This window comes from Nelusetta ayraudi, unplaced genomic scaffold, assembly GCF_046127955.1.
Source record: "Nelusetta ayraudi isolate G7.1 ecotype Tasmania unplaced genomic scaffold, CSIRO-AGI_Nayr_v1 ptg000002l, whole genome shotgun sequence".
NCBI lineage: Eukaryota > Metazoa > Chordata > Actinopteri > Tetraodontiformes > Monacanthidae > Nelusetta > Nelusetta ayraudi.
The window spans coordinates 4,077,149-4,104,477 of NW_027466052.1; the positions used below are offsets into that span (position 1 = coordinate 4,077,149).

A 27,329-nucleotide genomic window follows, 5' to 3' on the forward strand; every position below is an offset into this window, starting at 1 on the left:
GGAGGCAGATGGTCGCTCGGGCCTTTTTTCCCCTCCACACGGCCACTTGTGTGAAGGAATGCTTGCGACACCCCGTGGTCGGCCAGCAGGGGGAGGGGTCGCCATCTGCTGGCCCAGGGGTCAGGGGTACAAAGAGGATGGCTTTTGAGACGTCGCTCGGGGGCGTGGGGGGTTTGGGGGGGGAGGCTGCGTTTCAATAAGTCATCGTGCACATGCTAAGGCCACACCCCCTCTGCACCATAGGGGCGAAGGAATTGGACAAAAAACACACATCTGTATGAGCAACAAGAGATTATTAAGGGTAAAGTCAGTTCAGTGGATCTAGTCTATTTAAAAGTGGGGCATCCATCCATTTGAATGACAGCTAAGAACAAGAACAAGGCACAAGAAATTCATTTTGGCTTTTTAATGTGAAAACATTTAACTGTCTCTGCATCCAGTCACCTTTTGCAAAAATAATAAAAACCTATGGAACAACTGTAATAATTAGCTCGTCTTTATACATTCAAATGTTCTCCTTAAGGCGTCTGACGGACACTCGGTAATTAAAGTAATTGCAGCCTTTTGTGGCCGACTACGTTTCTACACACAGAGATGGACGAAGACGACGAAGAGGAGGAGGAGGAGGAGGATCAAAAACGGGAGAAAGCGGCGTTTTTTTTGGTGCAACGAAGCCTTTTAACGCCGAGAGAAGCTCCACGAGTTACTTCACATGAATAAAGGATATGAAAGTGCAGCGCAGGAAGCAGCCGCTGTTAACCTGAAGGAGAGTCGAGAGTCGTTGCCGTATAGTTAAAAAGGGAAATAATGAGTCCGACTGGGAACTAAAAGACAGCAGCAGCATCACTGAAATGTCAATAATGATGATGCTCCTTTGTCAGAGAATGAGGCCCTTTTTCAGATAGATAGATAGATTGATGGATAGACAGGTAGATAGATAGATAGACAGACTGATAGATAACAGATGGATGATAGCTAGCTAGCTAGCTAGATGGATAGATAGATAGATAGAGAGACAGACAGATGGATGATAGATAGCTAGCTAGATAGATGGATAGCTAGATAGATAGATAGATAGACAGACGGATAGATGGATAGATAGATAGATAGACAGACGGATAGATAGAGAGACAGACAGATGGATGATAGATAGCTAGCTAGATAGATGGATAGCTAGATAGATAGATAGATAGACAGACGGATAGACGGATAGATAGATAGATAGACAGACGGATAGATAGAGAGACAGACAGATGGATGATAGCTAGCTAGCTAGCTAGCTAGATGGATAGACGGATAGATAGATAGATAGATAGAGAGAGAGAGACAGACAGATGGATAGCTAGCTAGCTGGATAGATAGATAGATAGATAGATAGATAGATAGATAGATAGATATACAGACAGATTCAGCAGCTTTCTTGATTGGCAGAGCTGCTGAGGCCCGGCTGGCTGTACGCCGCGCCGTTGCCGTTATTGGAGGAGAAGGACGAAGGCGATGAAGAAAGCTGCTCGTAGCTGGGCAGGCAGTCGTGACTGGGAACGGCGGAGCAGCTGCGTCCGGGTCGAGGCCTCAGCCTGCCGCTAACGCCGCCGCCGACTTCACCCTCGCCGGCGTCCCTGTGGTCCAGCAGTCGGGCGAGGGACTCAGCGATACGGTTCAGCGTCTGGTCCATGTGAGCGATCTAAGCGTCGAGTGGATGAGAGCGACACAGAGGCTGACAGGTGGAAACTTGGAATTATTTTTTTTAGTTTTTTTGTCTGTTTCTAATTTGGCGGTGAGTAGGATGCACTTATTCAAATGAAAATGAAGCAGGCCTAATTGAATTAGCCTGCGTGCGACGCAAAACTGATTGTATGACAAATGGCTTGCGCGGATGAATTGTGCGCCCCCTATAATAGTCCATCAAGCCTAATTGCGTTCCGAAATGAGCAATTTAGCCGCTAATTCGCTCTGTTAAACTGTTAGCGAGCAAAACTGAGAGCTGCGCTCGCAAACACGTTACACAAAGTGTGTCGAATCCCGGGAAAAACATGTGCTTCTTTGGTTGTTCCCATGCAGAAGGTCGAAGGAGCCCGATGTTTCGCCTTCTGTTCTTTTGACACCTTCAAAAACGAGAGAAAGACAAAATCCCGGGTCTTTCTTTTAAAGTTTTTTAAAAAAATAGTTGAGTTGTGCATTTGATTTAAGAGAGGTAAGAAAAAAAAAAAGAAAAATGCCGCAGAGCTGTGGCAGACAGCTGCTGCCGCTGCTGCGCTATCGGGGGAAAAAAAACAAAAAACAAAACAGATCGAGTAACGAGTGAAACTCTTGATGGAGGCCTTGCAACAGTCTCAAACCGGTTGCATAGTCAACGCTCCTCTACGGTGCGACGCGGAAAAAAAAAGTGAATTTAGAGTGAATTGAAGTCCAATGCGGCGACACAAATCCCCACCTTGTCCTCCACCCTGTTGAGTCTGGACCCGATGGAGTTGCTGCCTCTGTCTTTGGCTCGGTCTGCGGGGGGGGGGCGAGAAGGGGGTGAGGGTGATGGGGGGGGGGGGGGCACCGCAGCCGGGCAAACAATCAGAGCGGAGGATTAGGACCCGCTCCGTGCCTTCTGCACTATATTTCCAAGGAGCAGCGGAGTGATTAATTACCTGAGGCCGTCTGGAACAAAGTCATCTTCCCTAAAGACTGGTCCAGCCTGCAGGGACACAGTGTCGGCAAGTCAGAGGGAAAATGTACACGTGCGAGCCATTTCTCCCTCTCGCCTCCTCTCACTCTGTTTGAATTGTGCTTTTGAAGGAAAAAAACAAACAAACAAACTAACAAACAACAAAAAACAAAAAACAAACAAACTACGGCACTTCACTCGGCCGTGCCCGGTCATCTGATCCTCCTCCGTTGGCTGGTTTACCTTCGCTGCAGCTCCTTGATTCGCACCATGAGGCTGAGGTGACCCTGGGAGTATTGCTCGATCACGTCCCTGACGTCGTACGGCTTGCGAGCTTGCTGCGGCGGAGAGAAAACCCAGGTTGTTTTTTTTTATTTTTTTTTATTCAAGACTCCTGGCATTTTTTATCGATCCTTTTCACGCAGGAAAAACCAACAGACTCTCCGATCTGACTCATCCATCTTGAGAAACTGCGACCGCCAGCAGCTGCGTTTCCATTACCGCTAGAATTGCGCGAAATCAATGGAAAAACCTCTCAAATATCAGTCAAAGGTTTTGAAGCTCTCATGAGGAGGTTTTTCAGACGTATGGATATAGAGGTATATCGCAAAAGTGTCATGGAAACAATTTTTTTCCCATTTACGCGACGCCGGACGTCACTTACAGGCGTCATGTGACCAGTTCACTTCATTTGAAAATGGTGTGTTATGTTGATGGTGAGATGGAATGTTTTTTTATTTTATTTTTTTTTTTACAAATAATCAAAGCCAAAAATATAACAACCATTCTTGAGAGCAAACAAACATAAACAAACCAAAGCAACATAATTCTCATAACGAGATTTTACGAGAATTACACCTTATGCGCTTCACGCCATTCAATGGAAACACCTGCAAATTGTAATTGTACTTTGTCGAAATTTTACAAATATCGCTTTTATTTTGCGAAAAACTGTAATGGAAACGCAGCTAGCGTTTCCTTAAATTGTAAAAAAAAATTATATATTACTGATTCATTTATTCACGAAACCCATGCTTGGCCCCGCCTCTTTCTTCCTCCAAGGTCAGTGACTAGTCATGTTGTTCTCTGACGAGCTTTGAGATTTGAAAAGTTTGGATCAGAGCTTCTCAAGATGGATAACCGCTTTGTCGCTTTGTCATTTTAGATCTTTCAGAGAGCGACAGAGAGGTTCTGAGACACAGAACATGGTTTGCGTTGCCTTAATTCAGCATTCCCATCGTGACATTTCTTTCAAACAATCAACTTCTCTAAAGACCCCAGCGATCTGAACGGCGCTGAGGCTCCTTCTCTGCTATGCTGTGCTGCAGCTGTTAAGCGCTCAATTCTGCAGCTCATAGTGATTCTGCTGCTGCTGCTGCTGCAGCTGCTAACCAGCCGAACCTCATGCCAACTCCTGGATCCAAGCTGAAGACAGCAGCAGAATTTGGAGAATGAGCCTCCGCGTCAACCCGTTTTGCTATCGGCTAATACAAACGTGGGTAAAATCATTTAGGGACAGACTTAATGATGGTAATCAGAGTGAATAAATTGTCTTTTAGGTGTTGCCACCTTGCTTTTTCCACCGTGCATGAAATGAAGGCTTAAAGAAATCTGAATTGTAAAGTGTGGTGATTATTGTTTTTCAGCGTCTCGCCGCAGAGCTCGGTGTTCTCTCGTTGACTTGATTCCAGAGCTTTGCTGCAGCTGTGCACGCTGTGCGTATGAAATATCTTAAGCTGCAACACTGGAGAAATTGATGTGATTTAACAAAAAACAAACAAACAAACAAACAAAAAAAAAAACAGGGATGTGCTCACCTGAAAATTTCTCTTGGCTACGAAATAGCGCATCCTCTGGATCACCCGGATGGCTTTCCTGTGTGAATCTGTCAATCTGTGTGAAACAATTGCACATATTGTCAGTGCGTAGAAGGGTACAAATGGTCCTACAGCTGGACCATAAATACAGGAGGTTCTTCTATTTTTTTGTTTTTTTCAAAAAGAAAAATGCAGCTCAAGCAGAAAACTTGTGCATTTCGCCCATTTTCAGACCTTTATTTGTCAACCAGGTCTCCAGCGGAGCAGCCCGGCACGATTCATTTTCCCGGAGAAATCCATCGCTCTCCAGAAAAACAGCGCATTCGTCCAGCCTCTAAAAAACGCTGGGTCTTTGTTTCCTGCCCAGTGTGTTTAGTGTGGTTGGATCTTCCACATGTTTTGACAAAGGGATGAAGGATTTTGGTTGGGGTAGGAAAAAGGGGGGGGGGGCGGCACCATTGCCCTTTGTGACATCATCATGTAATTCAGGATTTTTTGGGTAAAAAGAACAGCAGGAGAACGCAGCAACGGTTGCACTCTTCTCATTTCTAAGCAGTTTATTGTTAGACAAGAAATATTGGTAGAAAACACTGAGGGCCAGTCAGTCCTATGTCAGTGCTGCAAATTCATTCGCAAAGCCATACGCACTCACCAGCCACCTTATTAGGCACACCTTGGTGTACCACCCTGACACGCAGTGTTTGAACATTGGAGGTGTGTTCCGGGGGTAGCCAGCGGTTGTTTGAAGCCTGCCCACTCTGACCTCTGACCCCTGCTATCAACAAAGCAATTTCCTCCACCTGCCCGCCGCTCACTGGATCCCCCCCCCATCCCCCCTCTATTTCGGGAACGTTCTGCGGAAACCCTGGAGACGGTGGTGACGTGGTGAGAATCCAAGGGACCAGCAGCAGACACAAACAGGACCAGCAGCCCGTCTGCCGCCAAATAACACTTCATGTCAACCTTGTTCAAAGGCCCTTAAATCCTATTTTCTTCCCCGTCATGATGCTGGCTTTGACCTTCAGCAAGTCGTTTTCACCTCCTCTACAGTTGGTGGCAAGCGACTTTGTTACGTGCGTCAACAAGCAACAAAAACTAGCTAAGAAAAGTGGCCAATGATTAAAACAACTTAAAGAAACACACACATGTACATACAGTATACATATATGTCCACACTGTGGGATTAAAACTGCCGTGAAATGCAAACCGCGATTAATCGCAGTTAACTATGAAGATTCTGCGATTAATCACAATTAAAAAAAATAATCGTTTGACAGCCCTACTATATATATACATATATACTGTATATAAATATGTATATATACCTATATAAATACCTATGCATAAAACTGGAGAGACTGTAAAAAGTTATTTTTCGTCGTCTTTAGAGCCAAACTATCAATTTAAGTTGAAATATTCAGTGCACGCTCTGATTGCAGTCTGCACTTGAAGCCTTCACTTCACTTTGACTGATAACGGTGAGCTACAGCGAGAAAAAAAACCCCAAAAAACAGGAGGACTTTGCATTTCTTTGTTCCTAAAAAACAAACAAAAAAATCACTAATAAAAAGCTCAAAAGGATTGGAAGCCCATTTAGCGCTGGGTATTATGTTTTGGGCATTATTGAGGCGCCATTAATCAGCAGGGTTCATTACCCTGGAAAAAGCAGAGAATTAGTCGGCAAGGGGTAGAGTGGCGAGCTCTTTGTCAAGTCCGGTTAGGTAAAAAGACGAGAGGAACAAGGTCGGCGTGCATCTCATTATGGAGCTTGACGGGGCGACGTAATGGACCGTGGCTGGCACAAAGCTTTCATAGCGGCTGGGAAAATTAGAGGCGTATCAATGCAATGTAAACGGCGGAGGCCGGCGGCTGCTGATGAAAACGCATTCTCGACAGTGACATAACCGACGACGAGGCACACTTTCTCTCCACGAGGCACCTCAATAAAGAAAGAAGCCCTTTCAAAAACGCAAGCCCCCCCCCACGACACACAGACACACACACAGACACAACTCCTTCACAGCCAGCTGACACGGTGCGGCTACGCACACATCACTGGAAGAACCAAATCAGAACCGTATCGATCTCCAATAAAGGAGGGATATTTGCCAAAATGGCCTGCGGTTCCATTGAGACCTTCATTCTCAAAGAGGTTTATTGGAGGCGAGGCCGCTGAGGGAAGTCGGCACAAAAGCAAAGCCGAGCCGAGCGACCGCTGGTCGGCTGGACTCGTGTGAAGATAAATTCTTATCAGATGATTAAAATGCGGGCGGGTCAGCGCTCTCATCTGTGAGTGGTGCTTGACATGAAAAGAGGCAGAAGAACCACAGAGTCGAGTTTGTTTTTTTTGATTGAACCGTGCAGCGAAGCGTATCAGACGTGAGACTACGGCAACACAACTGTCCTGGCACACAGACTCTGCGAAGAACATTTCTACACTCCGGCATTTTCGTGTTAAATTAGGAGTTTCGTTCGCGTGTCGCCGTCACGGCTGGTCTGACTCTTTCTTTTTGGACCCTGCAGTCTTTGGGATCAGCTCCCGGTGTGCTTCGCGACGCCGCACAAACAAACAAATTCTGCGAGAAGAGTGGGAAACAGAATAATAAAAAAGGAAAGGATTACAGAGAGAATGGCTGCACCCGACTCGTTCGGCTTCCCTTTGAAGTCAACACACGCTGAGCTATTAGGGCATCTTCGCACATGAGACAGTGTTGTACAAAATACCACTAATGAACTATGTTTATTTTATTTTAGAATATTGGATATTTGCCTCTGTTAACACAAATAGGCCGACATCCTGGTCCGAAGTTTATTAGTGATCAGAGCAAACGTCAAATTCTAGAGAAAGCTTCATTTTGCTGTTCTTAATTAGACGTGTTGCAGCCCCAGCGGCTGGTGACGCCAGCGTCCTCGGGCTCCTTTGATTTCAGTTCATTCTTCACACGGAATATTTGGAGACATCAGTTCGGGGTTGGCTCGCCGTCCAGCTGCTATGTGTGTTACCCAGCGATCAGCCAGCAATGCGGCACATTGGGAGCTGCTCCCGTTGATGACATGGGCTCCCTCTGCTACACAACCGGGCAACTCGTGTCTCTCCGGCCTCTTGTCCAATCAAAACGCCTGATTTAAAACCACTTGTTGCAAATTGTTTCGAAACGAACGTCGGGTGGTTTCGACGAAAACTCTCTTTTGAATAAGCGGAAAAAGCATGTTGTGCTGTGTCGACAGTAGCGGGAATGGAAGGTGGGGGGCAGGGGGTGGGAGTTCATCCTCAGCTGAGCTGCCTCCCCTCACCGAGCGCAAACAGTGTGAATTTTTTTAAAATTCAATCTGGTGTTCAGTTTGAGAAAAACAATCGCCAACCTCTGGCCAAAAAACAAACAAGAACACAGATGTGTTTGTGTGTGTGTATGTATATATATACATATATATATATATATATATATATACATATATATATATATATATATATATACATATATACACACACACACACAAATACATATACAAACACGCACATACACACACAAATATATGTATATATATATATATATATATACATATATATATATATATATATATGTATATATATATATGTACACACACACATTGGTGTATGAATGTGTGTGAAGGTGCTGGAAAAGCGCTATATAAATGCAGTCCATTTACTATATATATATATATACATATACATATATGTATATATACATATGTATAGTTGTCTGAACAGCCCTCCTGTTCAGACAACTCCCTCTACTTCTCCATGTGCCTCTACCCTCTACTTCTCGGAGCCCGCTTCCTTTCGGTGCCCTAGTTAACCGATGGTGTCGTTCACACCAGACTCGAAGAGGCGCGCACCTCCGAGGCCGGCTGGCGCCGTGCAGCGATCGTTTCGGCGTCTGGTCTATTTTGTGCGCGAGCCACGAGCTATCCGCGTCAATTTGGACAGGAAGTCACTCAAAGAAACACAGAGAATCTGGTTAATTTTCAAAATAAAAGGAATTTTCAAAACAAAATACCGCGATTGTCAAATGCGTTCATATTTTTGTACGTTATATTTGTCAGTATCTAGTTTCAAAGTGCGAGAGAGATGAAACAAACATACAAACACACACACACAAGCGATGAAGGGGCACACAGTGAAATGGACAATCTTGCACGCAAGTAAAAAGGAGTTGTTTCATTTGTAAACCTTAATGGCCAGGAGCATTGGCTTGGAGAGTATCTGGACAGTATGTCCAGTATGTAATCGTTTTGGAATCCAATGAATCGCGAGTTAACTCAGGACACGAATGAGATTAATCGCAATTAAAAATGGCACCTCGTAATGACTTGAATCTCGCAGGGGATTTGATGCTTCGTCTACGGAATCAGCGCACTCCGCTGACCGAGCAATCTCTCCGCCATCGAGGCCGTGGCGTGCCTCTCCCACTCGGCCTGGCTGCCTCACCGTTTAGACAAAATTCCCACCGGATCAAACACAACATTTGTTTCACTCGCTTGCGCACTTGCATTATGCGTCGCACTCACATCCTCGTATCAGTCTCCGGCTGAGGAGCTCGTGGCCTCGGGAGCCACGAGCAAGAACCTCCTTCATCTGGAATCGTTACGCGGTAAAACATGAGCGCTCGGGGAGGCATGGCACATTGTACAGGTTAATGACAGATTGGAAAGGATGAGCGGAAACGTTCACCGACATGCTCATTAATAAAAAAAAAAGAAAGAAAAAAAGAAAAGCACAGCAGAGATGCGTGCTCAGGCCTAAACTCACTGAGACACGGTGGAGGCAGGAGACAGGTTACTGTGCCGCTCCGGCTCCAGTTCCAGGTCGTCCGCAAAGCTGCTGTTTATCCGCTGGGCTCCGGGGGAGGGCACGTCCACCAGGGCGGCGACATTTCTTCTCACTGGGCCGAGACAAGCAGGATGAACTTTTGGCCATGACACACCTGACTGTGTGGGGCTGTATATCAAGTCAAACCGAGGACTGGCTGGAGGACTTGGATTGATGCTGGTTCTCCAGGAATGACCCATGACATAACGTCTGCAACAATCTAACGGACGTTGGATAAAGTTTGTTACCAAAAAATAAGTCGATGGAAACTACAACTAGGAAAACAAAGCTTTTGTCCCACAACATAATATTACAGCAACAGTTGGCAGATATTAGCTGTTAAATAACAATGGGAAATCTTTGTCTGCAGAGAACTTCTGTGAAAATACAGATAGTGGAGATATTCTCTGTGCTCTGTAAAGTTCCTTTGAAACGCCAAAGTAATGCATAAATCTACATCTGAAATTTGAAAAGTACCATAGGGACACCTTAAAACTGCTATTTTCATACTGCAATAATGCAGTCATTATGTAATAATACCTGACAGTAACCTGAGTCGTATCACATTGATTAATAGCGTGATTAACTAAATATTTCCCAGTAATTACCAGCAACTACTTCAATTCAATTCCTGGTTTTCCAAATTTAGGTGTGAAGTTTACACTGAATAAACATGAAGCAACAAATACCCTTAAAAATAATATAACTCATACTATGTCATGAATAATTAATAGTATGGCTTTGCATGACAAACAATAATCAATCTCAAACTTGTCATGTCAATGCTTCACACTGTTTTTGTCTCCGAGCACCTGAACCATGAGATCCGACTGTTTATTCCAAAAAATGTGAAAACAACAAAAACACACAGATACAAAAAAATAAGCCAAAAAGGGCACTACCTGGAGGCGGCGAAGTGAACTGAACTGAATTCAAAGACGTCCAGGACTGTTCGAGGTCTGAAAGACACATGAAGACAAACGCCAATGTCATCGGAGAAGCAGAAGAAGAAGAAAAGAAAAAGGATAGATAAATTAAAATACAGGGTTACAAACAGGGTCAAAGCAACTGCAGCCATGCACGTGAATGCAACACTGCACATGCCGTGCCGAAACCCCCCCCCAAAAAAAGGTAAGTGGAAAGGAAGACACAAACGGGATAGTGGAGATGGATGGCAAGAGGGCGTGTGGGCAGGAGGTGGACACTAACAGCAGCTCACCACATCCTCCTGCTGCGAGGGCACCGACTCCACCAAGAGTTTGTAAGAAGAGCAGAGACGGAGAAGGAGAAGGAGGAAAAACCATGTACAGAGTCGTTAGAGTGCAGAGAAGAAGAGAAAGATTTGAAAGATGTTCATCTGGGAGGCTACAAACAAACACAGACGCAACACTTGGACAAAAAGGGGCAGCAATCTAAAATATCAATACGGCTCTTTCATCATGACGCTTAGATGGATTTGGAGTTTTTCCAATAAACAGTCGCTTAAAGGTACAGTTTGTCTTCAGGGACATATTTTGCAAAGATTTTCATATTAATCTTATTTCTTATGTCATTTATCTAATTTTTCCAGCAGCCTACATCTCTAAGTTGAACCTTCAGTTCCATCGATTGTTCCAGCTGCTCCACCATGTGAGCTAAAACCACACAGAGCTGGAAATGTGGCAGAGGGCGACAACTACCTCTTCCAGGTTAGCGCCCACAGCCAAAGCCAAAAAACACATCGAAGGTCGAAAAAGGAGGAGGTGGCTGTAAACAGAGGGCTAAACAGGTCGTTTACCACTTATCTTGAGTTGCTGAGACAATTGGTTGACAATTAAAAAGGCTAGATGAAAAAAAAAAGGCTGAACATGATTATGTAATAAATGTAAACAAAATGTGTAAAAAAAGAGGGAGGGGGAAACTTCTATCAGTGCCGTCAGGCATCAGTGGAACAAATGACACCTGCTTTTATTCCTATTTATACGCCTGTTTTCATCGACATGCTGCTGCACGGCCCATTTGCTGAAGAAACTATTTACAGGCGGCAGCGCTAGCTAACGTTTTCTATAAGAAGGGGAGGTGCCGTCAGTCTGTCATCGGCGCGTTCACACACGCCAGATGGCAAATGTGGCAATTTAGCGGGATGATTCATGGCGGGATGCTGCACGCGCTGCATGTGCCGCTTGTGCAGACGGTGCAGAATCTGCAGAGGCCATTTCACTTCACACCGAAGACGCTCGTCTTCATGGAACATGAAGAAGCAGAGGCGCGCCTCAGTGCAATTCCTTACAAGTGGGCCAATTAAAATCAGCCGGGGAGGCGATGTGAAGCGAAGCTGTGTTTTTATTTCTTCATTCATTCTTTTTTTTGTGGGGACGGGTGGGTAGGGGGGCACGTTGGCTCACGTGCCGACAGTGACTGAGCAGTCAGACACAAAAGAGAGGCGACTACGTGGCTGAAGCGTGGAGGCCACTGATGGAGACTTTCATCTTTCTTGGGTAAATTAGTCCGGTTGCGGCAATCCAGACACCAGTGGGAGTGATAAAAACAATGACGCTTCCGTTCGCAATGTTTTTACACCCCCCCCCGGAAAAGATCAGACGAATGACTGTGAACAGCGAGGGAGCAAACGCACACAGCCAAAGAGAAAAGAAAGTGCGAAACAGACAAACAAAATTAAATTTCAAGATGGTGAACGTTGAACGAGCAACTGTTTGGTCGGAAACAACTCCGGCAAAAGTGCGTCTGTTGAGGATAACGGCTCGGTAATGTTTATCCCTCCGCCGCCAGCCGTTCGCTCTGTCTGCCGTTGATTACCGGAAGTCTTTTGAATGGACGAGGGCACGAAGAGTGACGCTTGACAGGCAGCGGGGGGGTGAAAAGGAGTGGGCCGGCGGCAAGAATAAAATGACATGATTGTGTGTCGGTGTTTGTTGAAGTGTCTGATGACTGATGTGGCTGAGCAGGATGTGTCCTGAGGGGAGCAACAGCTTCTGCAAATAAATAAATAAATGAATAGTTCACAACATCCTGATATTTGCCGAGAGGCACACTTGGAACTGTTTGACAATCATCAAATCCCTCCTAATTATTAGCGTCATTCTTATAATATTTATTTTATTCCTGTTGTTATTGTCGGATCGTAGTTGGCAAGCTTTTACTTGAAATCATGTTGAACGGCTGCCGCGTAAAGCCCGGAAGCCAGATCTGAAGCCCATCTGGATCCGAAGACCAGCCAATATGTCCTTTAAAGGAGAGGAGGCGGGATTCAGACGTGACATCACCTGGAAAGGAGCTGGCAGTCAGGACCTGGCAGTCAGCAGAGGAGGCTCGAGAAAATGTTGTGCAGAATTCAAGCAAAACTTTTTGTGCAGGGTTTTTGAAGCTCTGCCAGAGGTTCCTCTGGGAGGTTGGAGGGGGTAGTCAATAAATCAATAAAAAACAAATGATGAATCATAAACTGAGCAAATAACTTGTTTGCAGTTTGGCTTCACACATGGCTTGAAGACATGTCATCACTTGCTCCTCCCCGAGCGCACGCAGATAAACAACTCTTTGGTTGAAGTCTCTCACATTTCCCTCATGTTGTTCGTCCACGCAACATTTCTTCTTCTTCTTCTTCTTCTTCGTCTTCTTCTTCCGCAATACGCGGAGTCGGGTCGCAGGGGTCTCAGCAGAGATGTCCAGACTTCCCTGGCCGCAGTCACCTCCTCCAGCACATCCGGTTGGGCCCCAAGGCGTTCCCAGGTCCAGCTGAGAGACGTAGTCCCTCCAGCGTGTCCCGGGTCTTCCTCGGGGTCTCCTCCCGGTGGGACATGGCCAGAACACTGTTCTCTCCGGGGAGGCGTCCAGGAGGCATCCCAAACAGATGCCCGAGCCACCTCAGCTGGCCCCTCTCGATACGGAAGCAGCGGCTCTACTCCAAGCTCCTCCTGGGTGACCGAGCTCCTCACCATGTCCCTAAGGGAGCCCTAGCCTAGCCACAGTAACTCATTTCGGCCGCTTGTATCCACGATCTCGTTCATTTGGTCATTACCCAAAGCTCATGACCAGAGGTTAGGGTAGGAACGTAGATCAACCGGTGACATTACCATCTTCTGGTATCCCTAGTTAGCTCTGCCATCCCCTCTCATATAAGTTATTAATAATAATAATAATGATAATAATAATAATAATGATACATTATTTGTCACTTTACGGGGCAATTAAAATAATAAAAACAGTACGTACAAGGCTATCAGTAATTAAAATCCAGGGTACATAAAGAAATTACATGAAAACAAACAACAGTTCTTGTAGTATCGCCACCTGCGCTCCACACTCGGCGACACCCATTGTGTAAACTCATTATCGCCCCCTTACACATTGTTTCTCTCAGTTGTTTGCGAGCTCCTCTAATGCAATTCCCACTACCAGCTTTGTAGCCTCGTAGCTGCATGTATACACACACGCGCATCTATATACATACATATGTACGCACGCAAGCACACACTTCTGTTTACTTTCTTTGTGTACTTCATCAGGCTCGACTGCTTTGTTCGTTGACTGATTACTGGTCGTTGAACTCTGCCTTGAACCACACACGAGGAGAAATCCATCGATTGAGTACCCTTTTGTGATGGCGCGTTTGCACCACCCGGGGCGGCAACACGGACGTCTACACGCACCGGGGAATTCGCTCTTTGGAATCGCGCAATAACCATTTAGTCCATCTATATATTTTTTTTTCCAAAGTAGCCTGAACACGGATTAAAATACGTTGCTGGGGAGACGCGTCGGCCGTGGATGGATGCTGTATTTGATACGAGCTACTTTTCTATGACAGTCAAAGCTCTCCGTTATTGATCCAGCGCTTGCTGTTGTGATGTTGTGTGGGGTTTCGGCGCTGCTCTGTTTGGAATCTGTTTTTTTTCCCCCACCATCCTGCGGCTCCAGTCGCACGACTTCGAATCCTGTTTTTTTTTTCATTTCACTGTATGAACAGTCGACGCGGCGCTTGGAGCCAATGCAGCATCAATTATTCTTGTCATGCTGATGCAAGGAGGCATTGTTGTGTTACTGCACATACAAAGGCATCTTGGGAATTGATAGCGAGGAAAAGGCGCAAGCATATATGGGACTCCACGCTCCATTTACATGCATTTCTTTTTGTTCTATCGCTCATTAAAGAGAAGTGGAAGAAGTAAAGCCAGAGGATGGGAGGCGGCTGTGCGGCTACCTGTGCCGACGGTGCTGTAAACGTCTGAACTCAGCTCCCTCCCGCTGTCGAACACCGAGTCGTAGGCGATGCTGGGGATTGTGGGAGAAGTGGGACCGTTGTCCTTGTCGGTGCTCTTCAGCTTCCTCCGTATCTTGACCTGAGACAGACAAGCAAACTCATGTGGGCTTTCATGGATGTTTTTTCCGGGCTTTCATTTGACTTAGGAAGCCTGCAGGCTGAGTAAGTATTAGAAAAACAATAAAAACGAATTTCCAGATATTATTTATCCTTCCGTTTACAGCCCCCTGATGTAACTGACACTTTCTTGGACCTTCCACATGTTCGGAAGGACCCAAAAAACACCAGGCAGTGGGGATTAGGGGGTGTTAGTAGGGGTGGGTAAAAAAAAAAAAGATTCTTAGATTAATTGCGATTATGACATAGCCAATTAAGAATCGATTCACAAATAAAAAAAAAAATAGATTTTTTTTAATGAGGCCAGACCTCATGTGCGACTGCGCTGCAGCGTCGTACCAGACCGTTTAAGGTGATGCACACTAGACACACGAGCACGCAGATCCAAAACAACTCATGAGACGAGACACCGACACACACGGCGTTAACAACGACTGAAAACCGGTTCCTTCGGGATTTAAAGGCAAGCATGTGGCATCATTTTGGGTGGTACCAGGTTGAGGGGAAAAAAGAAACTCGACAAAAGTCGTACTGTGAGTAAGTTGTGTGACGCTACAAACAAATATTGTGGGAACACGGTGAACATGAGGCACCATATCGCCCGCTGGCACCCGGAGTTGGAGGAAAAGACAGAAAATCCTCCAGTTGCTCCAAACCAGACAAGCATCCCCAACACCAGAACAAAGCTGCCAATACAGTCGCAAAGGGCGAGGCCAATTACAAAATCTATTCGGACTTTGTCGTTCCGCGGTATGTTGCATGCATTGAGTCGCGATTCTCGATTAATCGCGATTAATTGCATCGTAGCCCTCTGAATCAGAATCGAATCGAATCGTCAGGTACCTAGCGCTTCCCACCGCTAGGTCTTAGTGAGGTGTGTGGGACATTTTTGACATCCCAAAGGACCTCTGTTGGGTAACAAAAAAAAGGTACTTTTCTCATTTCGGAGGAGCTCACCGACATTGCTGTTGGAAATAATTGGTGAAGGGAACTCTGCATAATATGAGACCTTTTAAAGCCAAGTTTTGCCAAACAGTCTCCCACTTTTGCGTTGCGTAAAGGCACAATGGGGACTCATTAATTATTTCAACGCGGCTTTACCCCCGTTGTTGTTGCGGGACATTCGGATAATATTCTACATATTTTGTTAGCTATTGCCACATTTCATTGAAATGTCTGGGCCTTTGCAACAACTTTAATGTCCTCGGGGAGAATTCTGTCACCCACAACAACATTACAAAATCGATGCACTTCAGCGTGGATGATGCCCAAGTAGCAGCAATATTATTAAATCAATATTATTCTTAAATCGCTGCTGGCTTACCTCACCTTAGTTGTCTTTGTTAGAAGCAACAATTTCTCTTTTTTCCCGGCCACGGATCCTGTTATTATGGTGATATGTTTTTCTAACTTGACTAAATTTGAATCTCATTGACCCGTTTGGCTTTTAATTGGACAAAATTGTCACAAAAAGTTTTGATGACATCTGATAATGCAATTAAGGTCCCCGTCTCTTGCCTACTTTGACTTTCATTTATTTTCCTTTTAGAATAACAAATTAAACATGCACGATGGGAAACCAAACGTAGCACAGCAACGCTTCGAAATGTGAGGGCTGAATCAATAAAATTGCCCCGATGAAAAGGTAGAAATTGCGGCATTGCAGCGCTGTTGCTTCATACTGCAGCCGTTTTTTACCTCTGCTCACATAATCAGCAGGAAACTGAACATAAAGAGAGTCTGGTGTGAAAGAAACTGATTACTGACCGATTTCTTGGGCTTGGGGGTGGACAGAGAGGAGGCGGGGATGTTGGATCTCTTTCTCAGAAACATCTTGAACGTGGCCGAGTCCAAGTTCTCCACTGCAAAACATCTCCACGATGTCTGGAGGGCCGTGAAAATGAACATATATTGGTCGGCCAGTGTGGTAACATGAAAGGATGGACTCAATAATCAGGACCGGGGCTGTCGGGAGAGTTTCCCTCCGGGCGTATTGTGGTCAAATGTAAAGTACCTGAATGAGACAGGCGGCAGCCGGGATCTGCCTATTGAAGTGTTTCTGTCTCTGCTTCTGCTGCACCTTCAGGGCGAAGCCTGAGCCCAAGATCCCCTGTGAACAACAGCACAGCTCACTCACTGCTCATTATAGCCTCGAAATGGGAGACGTGGGCGACGGCTTCATCCGCCGTCGCAGCGGCGAGCACAAAGTCTGCGATTATTTCATTCAGAGTCAATCAGTTTGTGCCCAATTGGATTATAGGAGTCTAATTTCTCAAGACCACGTGTGCAACAAAAAATACACACTTCCATCAACGCGTGAGTACGCGGAATACTCAACGTGCATTCACACGGGGAAATGCAGGGCACTTTGAAAACTGGGTTAAGGCCCGACTCGTGACCCAGCAAAAGTCACCGAACCAAAGTAGAAATTCAAAACTGAGATTCTAATGGAGGTGGACCACAAGCCTTGGCTGTAATGTAAGCCTGGCGAGGTGGTACGCCTTTAACGAGGATGGGGCAAGAAAAAGCTTCTGTGCAGCTTGTCAATCTTGCCAAAGAATTTAAGGCACAATATTATCTCGAACAACTCTTGGCCTTCATTTTTCATTCGCCAGCCATTCGGGTTCAGTTCAGTTTAAAAGCTCCACATCTCAAATTGTATTATTGTATTTTTCTGAACACGAGGTAAAATAAGGGCTAGAAATGCAAAAATATGTTAAAACAATAGAGATCCCTTGATCTCAATTGTACTTATGTATTGGGCATTGCTGCACTTTCTAAATCAGTTTTTTTTTTTTCATGCATAATAATGCTGAACAAATACAATGTTCTCAAAGAGTTGGAAGAGTTGTGCAACACCATTGTTGATGAAGTTCCCACAAAGCCTTTTAATATGCATTTTGAAGAAGGCTGCATAATGAAGAATGAAAACAAAGACTTTTGTCTTTCTATTAACTAATGGTAAAAAAAAGAAACAGGTTTGCAGGCGAAACTGTGACATCAGCAACATTCCTGTACGACACATTTAACATGTTTAAATCCACACGGTTCTCCTGAGCCGAGAGCCTCCACAGCCAGGAACGACGTCCTGCTTTCTTTTGCCCCCAAACTCACTGCAGGCAGAGCGAAGAAGGAGATGGCAAACACGGAGAAGCAGGATGCAATAGTCTTCCCGATCCACGTCTGCGGCACTTTGTCCCCGTATCCGATGGTGGTCACTGTCACCTTCGGAGAGAGGAGGCGGAAATGAATAGAGGAAACCCAATTTTGGAGCCATTTGAGACAAATGCCGACACCGAAGGGTCGACGACCTGACGTCTACGAGCTCTGAGAGGTTTGTAATGAATCAAATCTGAGTTTCTGCTGTGGCATTTGAAGCCACGGACCCCACCTTCATCTCTGCACCCGAGTGTGTAAAGGGGCAGCAAACCTGATAAAAAAAAGGCGTAGTAAATAGTGTAAGCAAACCTACCAGGGAAGCTTTTATGAGTCCGCCGTGTGCGTTTGGATGCGTGTGTGTGCGCGTGCATGTGTGTGTGTGTGTGTGTGTTTGTTATTTAATATCAGTCCCTGAAGTTTCCAGGAAGCAGAAGTGGGTGGTGACTTATTGTCTGAAAATAAAATTTCATCTTGCGTTTTTCCACAGTAGTGATTTTGCAGCCGGTATTAGCGGCCCACCGCTCGTGGCCCGAGGGGCTTCACAGCAACAACAGTGATGCGGATAAAACGGAGTCCATATCTGACCTCTGGCTCGCCAAACCCAGCTGAAAACAACTTGGCGTTCGAAGCACAAACAGTGAAAAAAAAAAAAAAAAAAATCTCAGATCTCAAAAGGCAAAAGATTCAAGATGACATCAAACTCGACTTTGAAATATTGCATGTCTGGGTTGCAATTGCAGCGAACGTTGGGACGGAAAAATGTTTTTTTGTTTTTTTAAACCTGCTTGAAACCTTTATTGGCATTATGATGATAAATATTAATCAGGAATTCAGAGTGTTTTCAAAAAGCCATCAAGATTATTACATAAGTAATTATTTATGAGCATTGACGCCGTTCTTGCCGCGAAGTCGAGCCATTTTGCAAATTGCGCTTGATTAAACACCGGAGCCTTAAGATATTTATAATGCTCACAAATGTCAGCTTTATTAACACACGCGCACGTGCACTTACCACTCCCCACCACAGGGCATCGGCGTAGTTCCCGAACTCAGCGGAGCCGCTGCTGTCGACGGCGTCCTTCTCTGCCAGGTAGACAAAGTACGAGGAGAAGATCAGGCTCAGGAAGCCAATGTACAAGGTGGTGATCAGCTCCTGGAAAGAAAAAGAAAACACACACGCACGCACACACACACACCCACCCACACACACACACACACACACACACACACACACAGGCCATTTCAGTGCCCTGGAGTCAAGTTTGCTTCTCTTAATGACATGACATATGGACGTGAATATTCATAGTAGAATGCTGAGAGGGAAGTGATTAAAAACAAATAATATGTATGAATATATATATATATGTACACACACACACACACACCTATATATGCTCATATAAAATGAATACATATTTATGTATATATATGTATACGTATACATATACATATATATACTGTATACATGTATATATACATATATATATATGTGTGTTTGTGTGTGCTTATATGTATATATGTATGTACACATATATATGTATATACACACACACACACACACACACACACACACACACACACACACACACACACACACACACACAAAGCTGTGCAATACTCCACAACCAACCTGCTGTGCTTCAGCAGTGAGGTGGAAACGATAACATGATATCAACACAATTACAGGAAGCTGTTTGCCACGACTGAACTTGAACCCAAACATACAACTCCTGAACCTCAGAGACACAAATTACTAAACAACAAATTACAAAGTGGAATCGCTTCTACAGGCGGGGGGGAAAAAAAAAACCCTGCCAAAAAAAAAAAAAAAATCAATGACAGGGAGGAAAACGGTGAAAAGTTCAGAACAAAAACATGTTTTTCCCAATTTGAGGGAGAAGTATCAGAATAACAACTCCAGACGATGACAAAAAGTACGAACGGATCAAGGAAAATACAAAACCTGTGTGCCGGAGAAACTTACAGCAAACAGCAGCAAGCCTTCCTGAGTCTCAGCATAAGATCAGAAACAGAAAGGGAGACAAAATTAGAAGTAGTCACGTGACCCACGTCTCTCCGTCTTATTACAGAATTCCCACACGTTCCCTTCTGCCGCGCTCCCTAATGATCTTCCCCTGCGGTACTCAGCCAACAGCGCACCTCTGACGGAGCTGGGGGCGCGCGATCGGAGCTCAGGCGACGTGACGGGAAAAGAAGGAAGGGGGTGACAGCGACAGGTCCGGGTCCGAGACGACGGGGGGGAAATTGAACCCTGTAACTACACGGCTGCATACTGATGAGGGGAGGGCGTGGCCATGGGAGCAGCGATGGGAACGAAAAAAGAATAAAGCGATTGCCTCACACTGCAGCAGACGAAAATCAAGCTCTTGAACACATCAACTTAGATTAAAGTCAAGCAACTTCGAACCGACTTTAAAGGCAGCGGCTGTATTGTAACGTCAGGGCTGGCGCCTCGGCAGAAACAGGGATCAGTTTGCAAGAGACAAACTTGAAGGTTGCACATTTCAATCATGCGACCTGACAGACTGTGAGAAATCTTCTGCAGCAGCAGCAGAAGCAGCAGCAGCAGAAACTCGACGATGCTCAGGTGAGACCTGATTTTAGAGGAACAAAATGCCAAAAAGCAGAGGTGAAAATTCTCATATTTCACCGTTTCAAGGCACTGTGGGATAAAATTACCAAAATTGTGGTAAATCCCTCTGACTCTCTCTCTGTCTCTCTCTGTCTCTCTCACACACACACCTCGACGCACATATGCAGACTGTGAAATAATACAACAAATCAGGAGGTTGATGTTCATTGATGTGGACACATGAGAAAAAAGAGGCCGACTACAATGGTTCAAACTAGCGCTAGTTCGCTCCCGTCTGCCATTTATCACACTGCTGCTTTTGGGAATAAAACGATAAAAAAAACAAGACAACATATAGGAGAATGACGACGATGTCATAGGAAAAAAAAAAGTCTAACTCTATGCACAGAAACAGCAAAGTGAGAATTTTTATGAAAACGTTCAACGTGGAGCGGCTTTTGCAAACACTCCAAAATGTGGATGAAAGGAAAAATGAAAATGGAAAAATAAATAAAACGCCTCACAAGTGGCGGATGAGGCCTTGATGTCTGCAGTTTTTGGGGGAAGCTGAGCTGCACTGACCTTCTCCACTATTCAAACATTTAATGGCTCTGCTTTATTCATTAGCTACGGCTGTTTCCCCGACAAAAACACCTTAATATTGCAGCCGGTAAGGAACCAATTAGAGCGGAGAGCGAGCCCGAGCCGGGATGGATCATAATCGCTAAACACGGCCACCTTGTTGATTCATTTGGAATGGCGGACAGCTTATCTCTCCCCGTGCACTGTTTAAAAGAACCACGGAGCTGAGTGAGGATCTGCCTGTGATTTGCCCGGGAGGCCTAATTGGGCCGGACTCTAATCCTGTTTGACTGTAATTGGACCGCGGCTTTGTGAAGGAGGCTCTTTGAGAGAACCTTCTTTTTGCACTTCACCTACCGCTTGGTTCAGTGTTCCGCCAGAGCGCCGGGGAGGCTCTCGCTGCACCAAATTGGACGGCGCCGCAGATGGGTGAAATTTTCATTGGCGCCTCGGCCCAAAACTGTCACTCGCAGACGGGAGCAGTGTCGGGGGGAGGGGGGGGCGGCGGCGGTTGTTCATGCCGTGCCTCCCTCCAAACAACACATCGCTCGCCTGATGCTAAACTAACACACGTGACACTTTGGGCCTGATTTATGAAAGGCTTGCACGTGCGGATGTGGATTTATTGAACGGAGAGGATGTAAATAGATCATTGAGCGGGCGCAGCGTGGTTAACCGGAGCGTGAACTGAGTGCAGTCACTGTTTTTTTTAGCACCTTTGAAAGGAAGGTATCAACTTCTGGCCGTGCATGGGACCATACATAGTGACGGGTTGCAGAGTAAATCTGAGTCAACATGCCCATGCACAAGCACGCACATAGACTACTGTTCAAAAGTTTGGATTGGTTGACTCATTTCTGCACTGAACTCCATTATAACCAGCTTCATGAAACAATCGACTGGAATGCACTATGAACATTAAAAGTGCATGAAAATCATAATGGGATGTCCTTGACAGCTGTTGTCTGGAATGTCTAATTGAATGTGATTTTAGAGAATGAATATCAAGTGTGCAATCACAGCCATCACTACAGAAACTGACTGCTTCAAAATTGCTACGATGAGAATTGTAAACATTTCTGAAAACAAAGCTTTGTATTATAATCGCACTTAGTTGTGTGTGCTAAACCATCAAAGAGTAAACAACGCATCACGGTTTATATTCTCGGCTTTTAATGTGTTCACACAGAATTTTGTACCCCTCAGAATTCTCGCAATCACTTTTATTTAGACGTTGGAATTGGTTTTCATTCAACGCTAAAATGTTCCCAGTTTCATTTCCCTAGAAAATGAAACTGTTATTTCATATTGACAATCTTTAGTTTCTTGTAATGTTGCTGGTTATGGCTTAAAGAAAAAATAATAATGCCCCAGAAAATTTGAAAATCACATCAGACCAATCGATCATGTTTTCAGCAAAAATTGGCACATTTTGATGCACTCAATACTTGGTTGGGCCTCTTTTTGCATGAATTACTGCATCAATGTGGACCAACAGAAGCTTTTCAGGGGGAAGTGCATTTTGCATTTCATTTGGAAATCAAAGCCCCGGAGTCTGGAGGAAGAGTGGAAGAGCACGGTATTATCCATGTTGCTTAATGTCCAGTGTGAGGTTTCCGCAGGCAGTGATGAGTCGGGGTGCCATGTCATCTGCTGGTGTCGGTCTACAGTGTTTTCTGAAGTCCACAGAATCTACTAGGATATTCTAGAGCACTTTATGCTTCCCTCTGCTGGCAAGCTGCTTGGCGATGCTGATTTTTACTTTCCAGCAGGACCTGTCACCTGTCCACACAGCCAAATATAAGAAAAGCTGCTTCAATGACCATGGTGTTGCTGCGCTTGATTGGCCAGCAAACTCCCCTGACCTGAACCCCATAGAAAAGCTATGGGCTGTTGTTAAGGAGAAGACGAGAGACACCAGACACAATAATGCAGATGACCTGAAGGCGGCTATCAAAGTAACCTGGCTTTCCGTGACACCTACGCAGTGCCACGGGCTCGTCGGCTCAATGCCGCGACACATTGATGCAGCAATTCATGCAAAAGGAGGCCCAAGCGAGTATTGAGCGCATAGAAACGAACAAACTTTTCAGAGGCCTGACATTCGTGCTGAAAACGTTGGCCTTTGGTGATATCCTAATTTTCTGAGGTAGTGAATTTTAAGTTTTTTCATTATCTGTAAGCCATAATATACAAGAAACAAAAGCTTTGCACCTTCTCAGTTCTCACCTGCAGCGACACTTCACAGTCCTGGCTACAGTTGTGCGGCTGCAAAATCACGTTTCCACTGCAAGGCGAGTCTTACGGTGCGCTTCAAGTAATTTCCCAATGTTTGCTACTTGCCTGGGCGTCGCACCGGCAGATAACACTGAAGCCCTTAATGGCCACTGTTTGGCCTCGGAGCGTTGACGAGCAATGAGCGAATCGCTCCTCGGAGCGGCGGCTTGCGATGCATTCAGGTATAACTTCCTGTTCTACCAGAGAATTAGCAGATTTAGTATGTTGTTGTTGCTGCCACCGCCGCCGCCGCTGTGACCTGGAAAGCATTCAAGAAAAAAGATTTCTACCTGGGAGCCAAACAACTGTGCAAATAGCGCTTTACAAGCCAAACACACCGGAACGCTTCTCAGTGTCGGTTGCGGCCCAAGTGAGCCCAACTTTAATATTGTACCTGTGAAAGACGAGGGGGGACATTTGCTTATAAGTATCTAATTTCTGTTCTTAACCGTGGCTGGAAAATCCTCACTCTGCGATAATCAAGGGTTTAGCACGTTAACGCCTGTCTGACTTTCGCTATGATTATTTTATAATGGTGCCGAGTAGTGCGGCATTACGAGGGACCCGTTTGATGTGTAACATCATATTTTAGAGAAAATGAGTAGAACATAAATGCAGCTAAGATGGAAAAATAAAAAGGGACACAAAAGTGCCAGCGAGAAAAGCTGGCCTCTGATTCCTCTGAGCTTCTGATGCCTTGAAAGCCCAAATGAGGGTGTAACCATCTTCTCCAATCACTCCGCGGCCACCGCAATTACCGTCGAGGACACGGTGCCGGCTCGCTCTTCCCGTGCAAGACAACGTGGAGCACTGTCTGGCCCAGAGCAGGCACTCACACCTGGTACCAGTCTGGACCGTGGATGCATTGTAAGAACTGGACACCGGACTGGTAATATAGATTTTCCCAGTGGCCATTCGAGGTATGCTCTCTGGACCCATTCATGCAGAAGTCAAAAACTTTTCCGGCCCATGCGCTGGGTGAGCAACTCCATTGAAATGAATGGGCCGCCATCGTGGATTCTGTGGGTCTGGTCTGGAACCCACAGTCCAGTTGGTCAGACTCCTGCTGGAGTTGCGATACTAGCAAATTCTAACAGAAACTGCAGAACAAACAATCAACGTTATGAAACTTTATGTACAAACCAATAAAGACTTTTGCACTTTTTGCTCAAAGAACTACTTTATTTCTTATTAAGCCGCTATTTTCTGGGAGCTTGTGCTCTCATCTGGATGTTGCAGCTCCCATTAACGTGGTTATTGCTGTTGTTGAAAAGTAATAAGCTCTAATTGCAATTCTGAAAACGAACTAGCACACATGCATCCCACGGAAGCGCACGCTCTCTGATTGGAACCGCCAACGCACGGACATCTGGTGCAAATTAGGCCTGGCGATGAGACGGTGACGTGTCCAAACGGCGGTCTGAGTACCTCAGTGTTGCCACAAATGCTTTCAAATTGAGAGCATGACCGTGCCAACACCTTCTCACACAATCCCAGCAATTATCCGTAAACTACCACACTTCACATCATTTACTTAACATCTCACGGCATGGTTATTGGAGAATCAGAATTAGGATCATTTATTTATTCATTTATTTTTTTCCTCCTTTTGATGGGGTTTGTTCTTGTGAACTGTTGTGATGTGTGTTAAATGGGACAGATTTGGGCTTTGTGCAGTTGTATTGTGTAATGGTAATAATGTGTTATGTGTAATATAGTGATAACAATGTTAAAGGGACTTGGTCCTCCAGCCGTTTTTCGGCAGTACGTGTTGTTGCCTGTTGCATGCTTGTTTTTTCATTTTTGCTAAGTTATGGTATCACATTATATGCAATTTTGCTATTTATTTTTCCACCTGCCAATGGCAGTGGAAATGGAAATAAGCCAGATGGCTACAACCTCTCTCATATTTACATGTAAAAATGACTTAATACGAGCCGTCCCATTAAAAAAAAAAAAAAAATCAATCAATTTAATGGTTTAGTTTGGAGGAACAAACAACCAAAAGAAAAAAAAAAAGGGGGGGGGGGGTGGAGGGCTGGGAGACGCATGAGATTTTTGCTGATATTTCCTGGGTTCTAAAGAGACTTGATCTTGTATATCAATCCCCTCAATCTGAAGGGAGCCTCTAATGCACTACTTAACGGTGAGTGATATCCTGTGGGTAGACTGTTTTCTTTGGCGACGGGCCCCAGTATCCCCCAGCGGAGACAACAGCCAGAGCCGGAGGCAACTGATGGCCAACAGCAGCGGAGAGCCACTCGGTCATTGGCCAAGGCCGATAGACGGAGGCCCAGCGGGCGGAGAGAGGATGAGCTGCATCCCTGACACACCAGTCAAGCTCATTAGTCTTTGTTTTTGCCAAGATATCCGAGAGGTTTTCTTGTCACCGCTGTAGGTAACCACTCTGATGTCCCAGGCCTCTCCAGCAGGAATTGCATTTCTTCTTTTTTTTCTCTTTTTAGTCAAATCTAAAAAGGTATTTGAAAAAGGAGGCACGATCGGTCGAGGCCAAAAAAAATCCCACGACACGCAGCGCGTCCACCACGCCAATAAAAATGATAATAATAATCAGGCGTTCCAAAGCCCTTGCAGGGGAAATGTGCTTTTAGATGGAAGAAAAAAAAGTGTACCTGCCGATGGATAAAGACAACCGAGCCCAGGAGACGCCAGGTCCCTCCCTGTCGGTCCACGTGGAGCATCCGCAGGATCTGCAGGAAGCGAATCCCCCTGGAAAAATAACAGGTGTTTAAACGCTTACACTGCACGTATAGCACACGCGCACAAACTGAGGCCAAGGGTACCTGGGAAACCAATACCAATTTGAACACCACGGGCATTAATCTCCTGCTAAAACCCCCCCTTTTTTTTGGCAAGGCTGTCGGCGACAATTTGGAGCCTGGCTCCAGGAGCAAAACCCCCGGGAGCATTCGTGAGGTCGGCCACCGATGTTGGACGAGACCTGGTTCAGGGTCAGGTTGCTCTGTAGGTTGTAAAATCTCAGCCCAGCCAAAGTGGGAGCTATCATTTCTGAAATGACCGGCTTGTTTGCTGCTGGCTGCTGCTGCAGAGGGCACCCCCAGTTTTTTTTTTTTGCAATCTATATTTCGTTCTTTTCTTGTGCACACTCACCTTACAGCGGAGGTGGCAAAGACCTGGCCTTTGGAGCCCACGGCCAGCACGACCACCGAGGCAACAACCACAATCAGATCTGCATTGATTGAAAGAGTAAAGACATTCCGATTAAATGATAGAGGACAGTTAAGGATGCAGATGTTCAGGATGGGGGAAATTAGAGTCTGGGGTTGGGGGGCGGGGTCAATCAAAGAACAGACTCCACAGTACAACAGTCGATATTTGTTACTGTCTGCAAGCTGAGGCGGCTTGATAGGATTAAAAAAGAAAGAAATAAAAGAAATAAAATAAAAATTGTTTCGTGCTGCATATTAAAAGAAGAAGAAGAAAAAAAAAAACGTAACCTCTAAGAAAATAAGAGGCTATGCTAAAAAAAGAATTGCAGTGCCAGTTCAATTTCATGCTGAATTTGTCTGAGACATTTTTCATTTATTAAAATCAAGCTCAGAATTTCATACATTGTTTAAATTGAGTATGTGGATTACGTACACACACACACACACACACACACACAAGTGAGTGTCTCTATCACATATGTGTATGTGTGTATGTGTGTGTGTGTGTGTGTTTGTGAAAGAGAAGAAGGGCTCGGTTCCAACCTATTATGGATATTGGCTTCCTGGCAAAGCGCAGTCGACCCCGGATGCCGACATATTTACTGCGGCAGCCCGCTGACCAGAGGCGGACAAAATATTCCATCCCAAAGAACACCACAAGGACGATCTCCTGCCAGAGGGACGCAGGGGGAAAGAAAACAGAAAAATGACCAAGACGGACAGGTGGTAAGGTAACACAAGATGCATGCGCCTTGGTGTGTGTGTGTGTGTGTGTGTGTGTATATATGTATATAAAAAAAGAACTCATGTTTCTGAAGGACATTTGGTGTAAAACTACCCGAACATCTG

General features: G+C 45.2%; 1 protein-coding gene across 2 annotated transcripts in view; it reads right to left on the reverse strand.

Annotated features, from left to right (window-relative positions):
• Nucleotides 1–395: 395 nt before the first annotated feature.
• kcnq1.1 (potassium voltage-gated channel, KQT-like subfamily, member 1.1) overlaps nt 396–27,329 on the reverse strand; it is a 42,347-nt gene continuing 15,413 nt past the window's right edge. The window contains exons 3-18 of one of the 2 annotated variants that reach the window (XM_076018150.1): nt 27,024–27,150; nt 26,422–26,500; nt 25,923–26,019; nt 18,850–18,990; nt 17,793–17,903; nt 16,693–16,788; nt 16,446–16,562; nt 14,502–14,640; nt 10,524–10,550; nt 10,207–10,263; nt 9,245–9,377; nt 4,474–4,549; nt 2,900–2,994; nt 2,640–2,686; nt 2,435–2,496; nt 396–1,684 (exon numbers count right to left, since the gene is read on the reverse strand). In XM_076018150.1, coding sequence (XP_075874265.1) covers nt 1,409–1,684; nt 2,435–2,496; nt 2,640–2,686; nt 2,900–2,994; nt 4,474–4,549; nt 9,245–9,377; nt 10,207–10,263; nt 10,524–10,550; nt 14,502–14,640; nt 16,446–16,562; nt 16,693–16,788; nt 17,793–17,903; nt 18,850–18,990; nt 25,923–26,019; nt 26,422–26,500; nt 27,024–27,150 — 1,680 coding nt within the window. In that variant the 3' untranslated portion in view covers nt 396–1,408. The remainder of the gene's footprint in view (nt 1,685–2,434; nt 2,497–2,639; nt 2,687–2,899; nt 2,995–4,473; nt 4,550–9,244; nt 9,378–10,206; nt 10,264–10,523; nt 10,551–14,501; nt 14,641–16,445; nt 16,563–16,692; nt 16,789–17,792; nt 17,904–18,849; nt 18,991–25,922; nt 26,020–26,421; nt 26,501–27,023; nt 27,151–27,329) is intronic. The other variant, XM_076018160.1, reaches the window with a different exon arrangement.